The 16,119-nt window shown below is 43.0% G+C and overlaps 1 protein-coding gene across 4 annotated transcripts in view; it reads right to left on the reverse strand.

Annotated features, from left to right (window-relative positions):
* STAT1 (signal transducer and activator of transcription 1) overlaps positions 1 to 16,119 on the reverse strand; it is a 590,542-nt gene that overhangs the window by 516,099 nt on the left and 58,324 nt on the right. For all 4 annotated transcript variants that reach the window (XM_086955384.1, XM_086955383.1, XM_086955382.1 and 1 more), the window contains exons 5-6: positions 10,875 to 10,964; positions 2,307 to 2,385 (exon numbers count right to left, since the gene is read on the reverse strand). In XM_086955384.1, coding sequence (XP_086811510.1) covers positions 2,307 to 2,385; positions 10,875 to 10,964 — 169 coding nt within the window. The remainder of the gene's footprint in view (positions 1 to 2,306; positions 2,386 to 10,874; positions 10,965 to 16,119) is intronic.

Raw genomic sequence — 16,119 nt, forward strand, 5'->3', positions numbered from 1 at the left:
CACCACTATTCTTTCCGACCCTACCACTCCCACCTCTGCACTACACATAGCTTTTTTCACTTAAAAAAGTGCTCCCGCATCTCTGTAGGTTGCAGCACGCCCCGCCCCGTAGAGGGACGGGAAGACCCCATGATGAAGCATGACACTAAGGGATTCTTAGTTAGTGTGAGGGGTATTTTAAAAACGCATAGTGTTTCCCATGACAACTTCATGGGTCCTAACACAAATTCCCCACCAAATCCACTATAATTTTCACCACTAAGAATGATGTATTAATAAAAGGTAGAATCTATTTGTTTAATGGAAGACTGAGATAGCCAAACTCTAGGACTTCAGGAGCCAGTCTGCTAGGTTGAGATGTCTGGGATCTGGCTGCTTTATCTCTCCACAGCTCTGCATGAGGAGATTGGATGTGAGATGCAGTTTTTGATGAGGAACTACTGAAAGTTCCAACAGGGTGGTGAACCAAGGTTGACGGGCCCATGTGGGAGCTACTAGGATTAGTGTGAGGAATGTTTGCCTGAGCTTCCGAACCACTAGTGGAATCAGTGGGAGAGGCGGAAAAGTGTTGGCAAATATCCCTGACCAGTTCATCCATAGTGCATTTGCATTTACTAATAAGAAGGGGGACCCCCGATAAGATAGAGGTAGGTAAGCAGGGAAAATGCAAAACAACAAAGCCAAAAAACTACCTGTCCCGAATTTTCAAACCAGGCCCAGTCAACGGGTCCTAAAATATATCCACTATCTCTGGAGCAGATCAACGGCACAGATAAATGATCACATCAGCTTTTACAAACCATATAGTAATTTTATTTGTTTTTCAATAGGGACATTTTTTTCGACAGTTAATAAATACGCAAAAAAACACCACTCGGCGCGCCAGAGGGTGCTGCTTCTTTTTGCCGCATGAGCATATTTTGTAGTCCAGCGGCAGCTTTCTCAAAGCGAACAGTTGCAACCTGCAGCGACGGCCTGTGCTGAGAAATATCACCAGGAGGCGTTATGAGAAAAAACTCCTCTGCGCGGTGGTTGGTGGAGTTTTGCCAGAACTCCTCTCTCCAAGAAGATTGCGGAGGGGGACAAACTCAGCAAACTGAGTCAGCAGAGTGGAATTTTTCACCTACCCCATAGAGGTAACAGACTATTCACTGCGATTAAGCAGCATTTAAGCAGTGGAGAACTCAATCTTCATTACAACTCTTCAATCCCTAGATATTGGCTTAACCTCCCTTGACGTGTCTACTCTCATCTCTACCCTTTTTTACTGTCTCATTCAGCTCCTTTTTTTAACAGCTGACCCATCTACCTACTGTTGTCCCCAGGGATCCATCTTGTGGCCTTCACTGTTCTCTCTTTACCCCACCTCTTATGGTGGCATTCTATGCTCCTTTGAATTCTCATGCCATCTTAAGGCCGAAAGAAAAAGATTATATTCTGTCCCAAGGGACCTCTCAGCTACCATTGCACAACCCCATCCCCCAACAACTCAATGTTTTCTCCCACAGCTAGAAACTTCAGGGGTCTCTTCAACAATTTGTGCATCTCAAATTCCCACCATCTCTTCTAGAACAGCAGGCCAATTTCAATTTCTCAACAATCAGTAGCATCTGCAATCACCTGTCCTTCTTGACAACCAAATACCCCATCAACATACTGGCCAATGTCAAATTAAGACTTTGACAGCAGCCTACTGGAATGTCTCCCTCAATACGCTTTTGCCCTCACCAACAAAATAAAAACTGCTACCACTCAGATACTAATCAGGTTAGCACAGGATTCTCCAACCACTGCACACCTGAATATGACAGGTTGGTTTTCTGTCAAAAACAGGCCCACTATAAGCTCCGAACAATGGTGTTTAAGGCCTTCAACAACACAGCTCTCTTCTATAGTTTGCAACCTCTTACTGGTCACCCCATGCTAAAGCACCCTTACACTAATCGAATCTGTGAAAACCTCTCTATGCCCCCACAATTGCTTGGGAACTCTCCACTGGAACCCCTCCTGACACAAAACAGAGAAGTCTCTAAGAACATAAATATGTACTTAGAAAAGTAGAAAATTATATTACTGTGCCTGATTTTGGTATGAGGTGTTGATTTGTTGCCGTCTTCCCCAACTAATGGTCTAGATAACCACTCAAACTGGATAATTTTTTAATACTCACTTTTGATCTTACGAAGGTAATTTTTGTTACAAAAGCCAAAGTCTCAACAATAACTAGTGAATGACACTTAGATGGATTTTTAGATCAAATTCTACTGGTCATATCACTCAAAATGCAGCCTTTAAAAATGCTTCACCTCTGCTCTGTAATGTTTTAAACTTGAAGTCATATTCGTCCTGAACATCCTCTAGAGTCTTGATGTCTTGTTCTATTTCCTATCAAGACAAAAAAAATGAAAAGGGGTTACTTGTTTCAGGAGCATCCTCATATACTTTCCTAATTATTATCAGTGCTACAAAACAGAATGAGTCAGGTGAGAAAGGGAAAGATACGACAAAAAATATTAGCAAATAGGTTCACATATATATATTTACAGTTAGGTCAGAGTTTCCATAAGAAAGATATTTTTGTTTAATACATTTGTCACAGTTTGACAAATGTGCACAAAGTGTTTCGGTAAAAGTCCATCCATTTTGGCTCTTTCATACAAAGTTTTGAGCTGATCCAGCAAGCAGGGCTAAGAAAAGTAGGGCTGCAGTCCCAAAAGTCCAATTTTACATGGTTAATTTCCTCAGGAAGCTTTGTTCTCGGCTACAGAATAAAACAGTTAAACAAAATGATACCAAATCTGGTAATAATTTGGGCATACATCATTCTAAGGTTTCTCTTGCAACTTGTTGAAAGTAACAGAAAGGATCATGCGATTATTTTATTGTAATGGTAATGCTTTATTGACAATGAAAAAATGACAATGATGCTTTTGCAGGTCTTAATCATTGAAACTTTGGCATGACCTTCATTAACACAAAGTTAAAAGTTAGCCAATAATATGGTCTAACGAATGTCACTGTAAGGTGGTATGATCACTAACACTTTTAATGTTGTTGTATTTGTCTGTTAAGGTTAGTGCCTGGTCGTATTAATGCTTTGACATTAAAAAAAAGCCAGGGGGCCTGCCTTTTGATACTACACCTCCTTAGATTGCGTCTAGTAAATATCATGGGGGGAGTGGGTTAAATGGACTCCCTAGTGGTGATGTCACATCAGCATTTCCACCTGCCTTCTTGAACATCTATACAAATTAATGTGCAGTATTAAGTAGCGTGACCAATAAACCATTTTAAAATGTGTATATTGTGCTTGTGGTGCGCTACAGAGTACAGGGGAACCACAAAAGAGCTCCTAAATGTTTGGAGGGCTGCTATGTGTTTAACAGTCTACACAAGAGCCAGCTAAAGTTTTTGAAAAAGTGGCCCAATAACACCAACACCCATACTAATTCTCTCACTCCACTCCCCCCCAACTCTCCTACCCCTCCTACCACCAACACCCTTATCCATACCATTAACATCCTCCCTAACCCTTACTCAACAACACCCTTCCCCCCAACCTCCCTATCCTTCCGAACAACAACCCACCCACTAATATCACCAACGCCTGCAATAGCACCACACCCCTCCCCCCCACCTCAGTAACCTAGACTCTTACTCACCTTTAGTGCCCACCCCCAACCCCTTTACCAATCCCACGCTGGACATGATTATGTCCAGCCTCCTGCAAGTCAAAGAAGATCTACACACCCTCAAAGTGTTACTCTTCACACAATCCAGACACCCCCTACCCGCCCCCCAAGCAAATGCCCCACCAATCCTATTCACCCTCTCGCACAAATCTCCCCACACTGGACCTCGATCCCCGCTCGCAATCCCACCAACCGCCCCGACGCACCATCAATCCACTCTCGGACCATGACATACGCACCCTCCTCCGCTCATATGACTCAGTTCCCCAAAACCACTTAGCCCCCACACACCGTTCCATCCCCACGATTCACTCTAACCCCCTTAGGCATTCCACACATAACAACAACAGAGGCTCCGTCCCAAATAACCTTAGAAAAGTCCCCCTCACTCTAGAACCATCTACCACCCTATACACCCCCAGGCTCAAATGCATACTTCTCAACTGCAGGTCGGCCCCTAGACACTCCCCGACATCGCTGATCTCATCAAAACACTGGAACTCAAAACCTGGCTATTCGACAAAAACTGAACCTCCTTCCCCAAGCGCCTTGAGACCCTCTGGGTGAGCAGTGCGCTATATAAATCCCTGAACTTAGCTTAGCTTAGCTGGAGCATCTGAAAAACTGAACCTCCTTCCCCAAGCGCCTTGAGACCCTCTGGGTAAGCAGTGCGCTATATAAATCCCTGAACTTAGCTTAGCTTAGCTGGAGCATCTGTGCGCCTAATAAAAACCACATAACATAACATAACATAACATAACTTGAACCTGATCTAACCATTCTCACTGAAACCTGGTTAACCGAATCTACGTCACCTATCATGGACATCCTAGTTCCACCCAACTATCACATCGTTAGACTTGCAAGGTCCATCAAGACAGGCGGGGGAATCGCATGTATTTATAGGAGCAACCTTGCAGTTACTAGAGCCACCTCCCCCTCACTCACTTCCTGCGAATGCATCTGCCTCGATGTCATCAGTGAGAGCAAACCTGTATGCTCTCTGCACGTCATCTACCACCAACCTGGGGACAACCTCATCTTCACTCAACAACTCATGGACACAATCTCAACCTTTTCCAGAAGGCAAAACACTCAAATTTTCCTTGGTGACTTCAATCTCCATTGGAACGATCACAATGACGCAGTGGTAAATAGTCTCAAAAACTACCTCAATGCTCTTGACCTCACCCAAATCTGCAACAGCCCGACCCATGATAAAGGCTCTATCCTAGACCTTATCATCTCCAAAGAGAACTCTACCCAGCTTGGATCAATCCAACCCTGTGACTGGTCAGACCACCACATTATCACATTCTTCATCAATGAAAAAGTTAAACTTAACCCGGTTCAAACCACTACATCCAAGGTTTGGAAAAGGGACCTGAGGAAACTCAACCCAAATTCTTTACCTTCCCACAGCTGCAATCTCCTCCTTCCCCCTACCGACACTCTTGACGTTCAGTCTTTGACCAACCACTACCTCAACTCTATGACCTCAATAATCAACGAGGCCGTCCTTTTGCAATTGAAAATAGTCTCCACTAAGAACTCCAACCCATGGTACGATGGTAGACTCAATGAAGATAGACGAACCATGCGTATGGCAGAGCGCACCTGTAGATCAACACCTTCGGCACTGCACCTTAAAACTCTGAAGAAAAAAAGAAACGCCTACTTCAGGAAAATCAAGCGCACAAAATCAGATTACTTCAGCCTCCAGCTCGATCAAGCAAAAAAACGGCCAAGAAAACTATTTGAACTCATCAAAACACAATCCAAGGAACAACCCCAACACTCACATAGCACAATAGGCGATATACCATCCTGTGAAGACTTCTCTGCTTTCTTTAATCTAAAGACTGACAACATAAGAAGCGACCTCCGTAATGACGTAAACCTTTACTCCAACCCCCACATCATAACACCCACTGTACCAAAGAACAATCCTGCATGGTCATCCTTTGACACCTACTCAGAAGAAACAATTGTCAAACTGCTCAGTACTTTGAAACCCTCTAATCACCTCACAGACCCCCTTCCTGCCAACGCATTAAAGGACTTCATCCCATTACTCCTCCCACTCTGGACCAAAATTATTAACAGTTCTCTACAACAAGGACTCATCCCCGACTCCCTCAAAATTGGACAAGTTACACCTATACTCAAGAAACCAACAGCTGACCCTACTGACCTAAACAATTACCTACCTATTACCAACATTCCCACCCTTGCAAAACTGTTGGAAAAATGCGTACAACTCCAATTGACAAAACACATCGATCAATTTGTCCTCCTCAACCCTCATCATTCAGGCTTCCGAGAAGGGCACAGTACTGAAACTGCCATGCCACACATAATTGATGATGCACTCCAAATCCTAGATCAAAACGATACCTGCCTCCTCATCCTTCTTGACCTCTTCTCAGCATTTGACACTGTCAAACATGAGAACTTACTTGAGCTGTTACACACCAGAATGAGTCTATCTGGGACTGTTCTCAAATGGTTCACCTCCTTTCTGCATAACAGATCCCAGAAATTCAAGAGCAACAACGTGATGTCCTCAAAAGTGCCTGTCACATTAGGCGTCCCACAAGGATATTCTCTATCCCCAACTCTGTTCAATCTGGTCACGGAACCTCTCACCACCTTGTTACAAGCATCTAATGTACACTTTCACATGTACGCCGACGACACCCAACTATATCTCAAAGTACAATTCCCCAAAGACATCAAACTTCTGAACTCAACGCTCAGAAACACCCAATCATGGCTTGCCGATAATCACCTCAAACTCAATGCTCTAAAAACTGAGTTCCCTCTGATCTCACCTCCCTCAAATCTCCACCACTCAAACCTGGCATAAGCACCTAACTGCACTCAATGTCCAACCTATCATCGTGGACTCAGCGAAATCCCTAGGCATTACACTGGACGCCAACCTCAACATGCAGCAGCATATCAGCAAGGCAACGAAGGGAGCAAACTTCCAAATCAATACCCTGAGGAAACTTAAACCCTTCCTACCAGCCAAGGATTTCCAAACTGCAGTTCAAGCCCTAGTCATTCCTCGCATAGACTACGGTAGTGTCGCCCTTTGTGGACTCCCTCTATCTACAACTGCACCCTTGAGAGCCTCTTTGAACGCTGCAGCAAGACTCATCACTGGATCAAAAAAACACTCACATATTTCCCCCGACCTAAAATCCTTGAACTGGCTACCTCTTGAAGCCAGAATACATCTGAAAATTGCCTGCATGACGCACAGAGCTGTACACAACAACTCACCCAGCTACCTCACTCAGAAGCTGACAATATCTGGTGGCACTAGAACCACAAAGAATCTTCTTCTGAAACCTCGTAGATTCCGTAAGGAAAAAACATATAAACGCTCCATTTCAGGAATGGCACCCAGAATCTGGAACTCACTCCCTCCAGAAAACAGACTTATCTCCTCCACTACATTTTTTAAGAAAGATGTAAAAGCTATCCTCATGACTAAATTCACCTGAACTTGTACTTTGGATCTATTTGAGACTCTGCACCTATCTGCACTATTGTTTTTGTCTGATTGTCGATTTGTATCATCGGTTTTGTGATTATTATGCCCCCCCATGTACCTTCCCTATATTGCTACCCATCTTGTACCTACAACTACTCTTTGCTCTTAAGTCTGTTAATCACCCCCTTGTTTCTTTACCCCCTGTTTTTGTAAAGCGCTCTGATATCTGCAAAGATCTTGTCCGCGCTACACAACTTTCAAAATAAAAAAATATAAATATACACTCACACCCAGTCAACAGATCTGGGTTTGATCGATCACAGTTCTTTAGCCCACTCTGCCACCCCAGTTCAGACACGGCCATATGCAAAACAGTCTGACCCTGTGCCTCATGGGAACAGTCCAGCCCGAACTGCCAAGCCATGCCTTTCCTGGACCGGAAACGAGCTTCCTAGGACCGGTTTCTGGCATTACAGCCGTCTTCAGCCAGGCTTGCTTGAATCCAGTGGCAAAGTGAGCAAGGGACTCACGTCTGAGCATACCCTGCCAACTTATGGCAAACAAAGCGGTACAAAAGGGGGTGGTGATGGACTGAGCATCTGAACCAATCAAACACTCACACCCAGTCAACAGATCTGGGTTTGATCCATCACTGTTCTTTAGCCCACTCTGCCACTCCAGTTCATATAAGGCCATATGCAAATCAGTGTTTCCCTGTGGCTCATGGGAACAGTCCAGCCCAAACTGTCAAGCAATGCCTTCCCTGGACCGGAAACAAGCTTCCTAGGACCGGTTTCTGGCATTACAGCCGTCTTCAGCCAGGCTTGCTTGAATCTAGTGGCAAAATGAGCAAGGGTCTCACGTCTGAGCATACCCTACCAACTTACGGCAAACAAAGAGGAGGGCTGTGAAAGATGTGGTGCACATTTAGCCGATTTCTTACACCTGGCCTGGACATGCCTGGGGATATCTAAGTTTTGGGAATTGGTTTTTAAAGAGTTGGGAGAGATGACTGAGGTAGAACTTCCAATGAACCTGCGCTGGCCCTGTTGGGCTACTCCAAGCCAGTACCTAGGGGGTGTGCAGGTTGATTGACATGGGACTGCTTCAGGACAAATGCACGGTGGTGATATGTTGGTTGCGAGGACCGACTCCTACGATAGCTCAGTGGACAAACGATGTGCTGTATTGCAGCACCCAAACGGACAATTATAGTGACTTACTACCTCCACGTAGCAGACCAACGAATTTCTGGTCACTGCAAAGCACATACTGAGCGGCGATACCTCCACCGTTGTAACACCACAAGAATTAAGGGAGGCCAGATTGGATCCATAATTGTACTAGACAGCCTAGTGCTCGTGCAGGGACACGAGTGCTGTAGTCTGTAGATGCGGAAGGTATCCTTGTCAAGTATTTTTATGACATCACTGGGAATGAGTCCATAGCTAGCGAGTTGGCAATGAGGAAGGCAGGTGTCTGGGAAGGCCAACGAGTTGTCAAATGATAGAATATATCTGCTTTTTCATTGCAAATGTGCCGTATGATCTGATTGCTACTTGTTATAGCAATTGTCATTTTGCTATAACTGAGTCTTATGTTTATTTTGCATAAAAAAAACTAATAAAAAAAAGAAAATGGAGAGAGAGTGATCTAGTACAAAAACTAAGCTAAGCAGGAGAGCTCCCCAAAAGAACATCATTGGTTCTGGATACCGGAGACGCTAAATAGCCACTAACAGCGAAGGAAAATCAAACTCCCTTTTTAAGTAGGCTGTCCATCGCATCTTGGAACATAGAAGGAAAAAATAAAGATAAACTGGAGGTAATCCTCGAAGATTCCCTGGCGATGGTCACAATTCAAGAAATCTGGGCAACATAGCCCTTCGATCTACATGATTATTTTGTTTACGACAAAGCAGCATAACCGGTGACTCTGGGTAATGCCAAAGGAGGACTAGCTATATTGCTGCATGATGACTACTTTTGGCATCAGGAAGTAATCTTCATGTATCAAACAAATATCCAATGCTTAACTGACCTAATCATTTTTAACGCTTATATTCCACCAGGTCCCTCGAACGATGTTCTTAAGATAAAAGCATTTGAAGAAATAGAAAAGGTGCTGGAAGAAAAAGGATTCCCTCCTGTTTTCCTTTTAGGAGACTTCAATGGGAAAATATCTAATGAGCTTCTAGAAAAAAGGGAATATAGAGAACAAGTGGTAGCTCTATCAATTCCAACTTCACAATTCCACCCAGGGATCAAGGCAGATAAAAGAGGGAAAATCTTCTTATCTCCCCATAATAAACGGTGTCATCCTAAAAGGACGCACTGAAGGATACATACCGGCAACCTTCACAAGAATAGGCAACTTCAACTCTTCTATTTTAGACAACATGATCTGCAGTCAAGATCTGTTTGACAGAGTCGCAAAAATAAGTACCAAATTCCAACATGGAAGTGATCATGCAACACTAAGACTCGAAACTGAAATAACACTGCAACGCATCTCTCCGGCCCATTATGCATCTACAAAGTACTGTTGTTGTGAATCAGTCCCAAGGGCAATTATTATGGGCATCCACCTCCTTTAACAAAATCAACCATAAAATCGACAACGCAAAAGTATTACAATTCACGTATTCCTTGGACCCAGTAGCAAATTTTGAATTAGTGCTTAACAAAATAATGCACGCTCTACAGGCGTCTCTAAAACAGCAGGACTTTCAAGCAAAAACTCACACAGGAAAGAACCCAGATATAAGAGCTTCTGCATTAAACAAACTAATTAGTCTGCAATTTCTACACTTTTCAGAGACAAGAGATCGAGAAACTAAACATCTGAAAAAATGCCGGAGGAGAGAAAAAGAAAATATTCAAAAATCACAACTCAATAAAAACTGGGTCGAATCCAAATTGCAGCAAAACAAAAGAATACACTGGAGCTTAATAGCCAAACGAACAGGAACTAAGAAATCCTTGCAAGCTTCACCAGTTCCCCCAATCGAATGGGCAATATATCTGCGTAATCTATATAAACCACATTTGAATCAAGAAAACCACCACGTATTCAATAGGAAAATATTTAAAATACTTCTCCCCCTGTGGCTCGCCAAATAGAGTATCATATAAAGAGAGCAAGATCGTCTGCTACAATGGGCCCAGACCAAATTCCAATTAAAGTAATACAAAGTAAACCAGAGGAATGGAGTACGTTTTTGGCACCACTATACTCTCATTGCTACTTTACCGGGAAAAGCATTATGGTAAATGCAGTTTGCAGTGCACGCTTACTTGGTACAGATAAAATCCAGAAACACATGTGTCTAGAGATGACAGCACTAATCTGCACCAACTCTGGTGGAACACTCCAGCAAAATACCAAGTAAGCGTGCACTACAAACAGCATTTACTATAATGCTAAGAGGGAACTGTGCTGGGAGGTCAGCAGGGTGCTACCACCCTTTCCTGTTACATTCCAAACTTGTAGAAAGGCTTTGCAATTAACGCCACAAGCTAAGTTACACACATAGACCGGAAAACACAACCTGAGATTAACGCCTAGAAAGGATTTAATTTGTAGTTTTTCTAATTAAAACAGTATAAATAACTTGGATGATACAATGATTTGCCCGTTTACGAGAAGTGCACATGATTTTGAAGATTTTTACTTACCAGAACTCTGTTCTTCACATCCTTGACTTTCTTATCGAACTCCTTCTGCTTATCTAACATCACAGTTGTCTGTGTGCTTCCCACCTGGTTCTGCAATTAAACATGTAGAATTAGGTGGCAACGTTTGTGAAAACTAAACAGCAACATGTCTGAACAACATTCAAAGTGATGCTTAGGGCAGACTTGGCTATTTTAAGAACATTATACATTAGGAAATGTCCTAAAACGAAAACCCAAATGTTATTCTGACTGTATGAAATAGTGTACCCTCCGTAATTATGAGATTTCTCTTTGATACACGATACAACATATGTTTCTTTGTCATTTGTTTATTGGCATGTAACAACTAGGCAATACGTAACATTACATTAAGCTTTGCAAAGTAATATTACATAGTTTAAGCCTTCCTTGTACTACTGGCAAATCAAGTTCTCTGTCCAAATGAATACACAGCAAACTGTGCTGGGGCGCACACTATGTCTGCTCCTCCTTCTCCTAGTGCCCACCCCCCTTCAGACCTCAGTTTCATTGTATGCACAAAAGTGGGAGTGAACTGTGTAGGACAGCCTAAACCAGTTACTACAAGATCTGTAGTCCAGGGAACAAAGGTACACTTCAAAGGTTGCCCCCTCAATACCTTGAGCCTCTGCAACTAGAGGTTCAGGTGGGGTAGTGAGGGGGAATTGGGTAGAGGATGAGGGGAAGAAGGTAAAATCCATAAGGTACACAGAAATGGGAGGAATGGTATGGGGCACATATTCAGCTCGGGCATCAAGAGCAAAGATATGGAATAGAGGTCTATTTATCTCCCATTTTGCACTGCGCCCAATCGGTGTATTCTGCGGTACATCCATAGGTCTACTGAGTAAAGATCAATGGCAGTTAGGAATCAGTTTGTGTCTTCAATCAAAGCTAGCCTAGCATGTTATGTTTTGAGGAGCTACCTTAAGTGTTGATGATTTGGCTCTGCCCTCAGAAGATGGGTTAATGAGGCCCAGGATTCCCCACAATCTTATTCACAGCTAAACCCTTACGCTTCTGATTGTTTAGAGCAGGAGCCAAATGGCATGTGGGCTCTAAACTCATCAAATTTACGTCCTACCCTCACTTCCCCAGAATAAAAGCCCCTTCCCCTACCATTGCTCCTGTCTTTTTTTGTCTCTACTCAGCGATACCGGTTCTGTAAGTGGTGGCGGGCCTGGTTAACCAGCACGTCGATTAGTAGAGATTACTAACAATCTGGTGTCTTCGGTCAGCAAAGCCTTCTGTGAAAGGCTGGAGCCGCACTGTACCGTGTAGCTATACTGTGTTGCACCAGGTGTCAGCTCAGTGGAGGATACGCAGACAGAGTCAGTCTGATCCTGTGCATCTGGGGCATTTCTTCCGGGATGGAGGAAACTGCTGGGGAGTGCATGATATGGCGCCATGTAGAGGAGAGTGGTGAAGTCCCAGAGAAGGAGAAAAGGTGGTAAGGTCTCATGGGGAAATTTTTAAATTACGTTTTTCGACCAGAAAGTCCCTTCTTTGGATAGGTAGACGGATTCTATGGTCTTGCTGCCGAACTGGTTTGCTAATTTCGGAGGATTGGTTCAGTTTCTAGTTCCTAAGAATCATTCTAAAGGTGTTGTTGTATTCTAGCTCCATTCATCATAATATCATGGACGAAAGTAGCAAAACAGAAGCATGTTATCTAGTCCTCTTCTCCAAAGAAGATGATCCTATTCCAGCACGATGTCCCTGAAGAGGAAGTGGGGCCTCTGCTGCTAATTTGCCATCTCCCATGTCTCAATCTGAGGTACAAGACAAGATTGAGGCAGCAGTGACTAAAGCTCTAACCAACGCCAGATAAAAAAAGAGCTCCAAATCACCAAGGGGAATGGAAGAAATTGATTTCTAATTTTCAGATTCAGACAAACCTTCCACTACTTTAATAGGGAAATATCTTAGGTGTGAGGAAACGTGGGAGACCCTCTCTGACGTAAAGGATAATCTGGAATTTCCTCCAATTCGAATGGAGAAGGAAGAAGACCCCCTCTTACATCAGTTAGACCATACAGTATGGCTATGCAGTTTCAAAGAGGTATTAAGGACATGGTCATGGGATAGTGGAAGGAATTGGATAAGATGTAATTTCCACGGTTTCTGAAGAAATTGTATATGTTGAAAGGTGATAATATCCTTCCTCATAATATAAAAGTATATGCAATATTGGCTCCCACGATTAGTAAGACTTAAATTAAGCCAGAGTACTGTTCCCCTTCTGACCCCTCTGATAAAATGGTGGATTCAGTTTTGAAGAAGGTCTTTCCAGAAGAGAACTTTGCACTAAAGGCAAATATGTATGCAGCTCACACTGTCCAGACAGTAATTAAAGACTTTGACTAACTGGCGGCAGCTATCCTGGAGGGGGGTCAGGAGTGTTTGGAGCTTTTGGCAGGCATGGACAACAAGTAAACCTGCCAGCCGACATCTCTTCAAACATAGTCAAGGTCATCACGAGCACTGATTGCAGCCAGAAGAAGCCCCTGGATGAGGGCATGGAGATCGGAGACAGTGAATAGAATACGCTTCTAAGATTTCCATTCCATGGGAAGATGCTATCTGATGAGCAGCTACATTCAATGATTTCTAAGGCATTCAAAGACCACAAGCACGCTCTTCCATAAAGGGAAATCCAAAATAAATAGGTTTTGAGACAAGAGGGCCAAAATCACTCCCCGTAGGGAATCTAAAACCTCAGCATTACGAAGGAATAAATATTGGCCAAGGTCCATTTCTTCACAAAAGGATACCAACAAGAAGGGTCCACCCAAAAAGAGATTGTGGCAACTACAGATAATCCAAGCTGATGCTGGTGGGTGAAAGAATCCATCACTTTTTGGAAAACTGAAAAAAGATGTAACAGACGCAAAGGTATTGAAAATAATCAACAAATGCAATGCAACAGACTTTATACAGTGGCTTCCAAGAACTGGAGTGAAAACAATGTATCTCTATAAAAAAGGCAGTCCCAAAATTCTTGCACTTTTGGAGGGTGTACTTCTTTACTCAAAAAAGACAGCAATCACTAAGGTGCTGCAGTCAGAGAGGGGAATGGCAGCATATTCCATCTCTTCCTCTTTCATAACTTAGCATGGGCTTTCAAATCAGTCCTGGACCTAAAATGGGTCAGTTCATGGATATGATCTCGCCACTTTCAAAAGGTTACTTTGCAGTACATAATCCATTTGATAATAACAGTAGATCGATGGGCATCAATAGATTTACAGGATGCTTATTTGCATGTTCCCCTCAGAAAGTCACATCAAACGTTCCGGCGGTTTGCAGTGTAAGACGACCACTATCAGTTCATAGTTTTTCCATAAGCGCTGAATTCCTCTCCTAGTGTCTTTACTAAATCTCTAGCGCCCCTGGTTGCACTCCTACATTGCAAAGGAATTTTTGTTCATCCAAACTGATGACCGGGAGATCCAAGCTCTATCAAAGGGGCTGTTTTGCTGGTGGCACATACAAACATGGTTCTGGTGGCGCTTCAAAATCATGAATTTCCCATAAACCGGGAAAAATTCAATTTACAGCCAGCTGGAGATCTAATTTTTACAGGAACATTTCAAACTGTAAGGGGAAGAGTTCTGTTGCTAACATGTCGGATTGTCAAGATTCAGAGTCAGACTTGACAGAAAAGAGGCTCTGAGGACGTCCTCACTAATCGAGAGTACAGGGAGCTCTTATCTCAGCAATCTTTCTTGTAGCCTGGGAAAGGATTCATCTCCACAAATTGTTAACATGGATTATGGAATACTGGGATCAGAGTTCTCAAGATCCGACACTCGGGATCACATTGCTGCAACATGTGAAAGAGGATCTAACATGGTTGGAATCACTGCAGTTTCACATATTCTGGTCTATGTGGAAAGCACAAAGATCGTCCAACCAAACATGAAGGTTTATCCAGAATGCAAGCTTCCAATAATTCCATCCCCTCTCGACTTCCCAGTCTTAAGGATGGACACCCACAGCTCCAACTGGTGGCTTGGGGGTTGAAAGGAGAGCTCTAAGAGTGCAGGGGCTACTGGATGAGCTGGTTGTAACTTCGCAAGCTTCCAGAAATTGTCAACTTTAATTGCGATGATTGGGTTTTATCACAAAGGGTTACGGTTGGGATTAACTGTAGCTACCCTAAAGGTGCAATGGGTAGTGATATAGGCCTTCAGTGGTCCCTGGAAGACTTAGACAGATAAGGAGGGCCTAGTTTCTTGACATTCATAGGGTTTATCGAATACTTGTCTAAAGCATTTAAGGATTTTCCTACATGGGGTTTGAAACTCTGGATCTGGCAGAGATTCATTTTCTTAACCGTAAAACATTATTTCTGGTGGCAATCACTTCAGCAAGGAGGTTAGGATAATTAGTATCATTCTTCTGTAGATTTCCCTTTTGCAGAATCTTCCGGGACATGGTGGTTTCAGTTCTGGTACTTCTTTGTTACAAAAATCTATTCTTCTTTTCACAAACAACAGGACGAGATTTTTCCTCAGTTTTTCATTCCCCTTTCTCTGATGAAGAATAGAGGCAGCAGTCTTAAGATGTCAAAAGGGCTTTACTCACCTATTTACAGAAAGTTCAGTCTTTCAAGAGGGTGGAGTCTTTATTTGTTAACTTTGATCTGGCAAAAAAGAGGAAAAAACCAGCGACTTAAACCTTGAGTTGATGAATCGCATCCCTTATTAAAAGAGGCCTGTGAGGTCGAAAGTCAAGTTACTCCATTAGGAATCCAAGGGAGATTGACCCGTAGCATGTCCAATATTGTATCGTAGTTGCCTTTACTAGACATTATAGAATTGCAGAAGTTTATCACATTAATGATGTCTTGGGATACAGAGTTCTAGCAAGTATGCAAGAATAAAGAAGGATCAAATTCCTGTTTCAATAAAATCCTGGTTTTACTATGCATATACTATCAATTGTTCGCTGCAGTGGCTTGCTAAATCGTATTTGTGATGAATTCAAGTGAGGGAGGGTTAGAAGAGTAATGCTTTAATCATTTACCGGTGTTTGAATTACTCCGAGTCCGAATCTCGCCTTTTTATTCATACTCCCTCACGCCCTTGCAGAGTGGAACAACTAAACATTACGTTGGTTGTGAGCTGGTTTCTGGGCAGAAGGAATGGCGAAGCGGAGGCTTTTATTGTGGGGAAGCATACTGGGATTGGTAACTGGCGGAGGCCTTATTTTTGAATAATTA

The sequence above is a fragment of the Lissotriton vulgaris genome, chromosome 2_1 (genome assembly GCF_964263255.1).
Source record: "Lissotriton vulgaris chromosome 2_1, aLisVul1.2, whole genome shotgun sequence".
NCBI lineage: Eukaryota > Metazoa > Chordata > Amphibia > Caudata > Salamandridae > Lissotriton > Lissotriton vulgaris.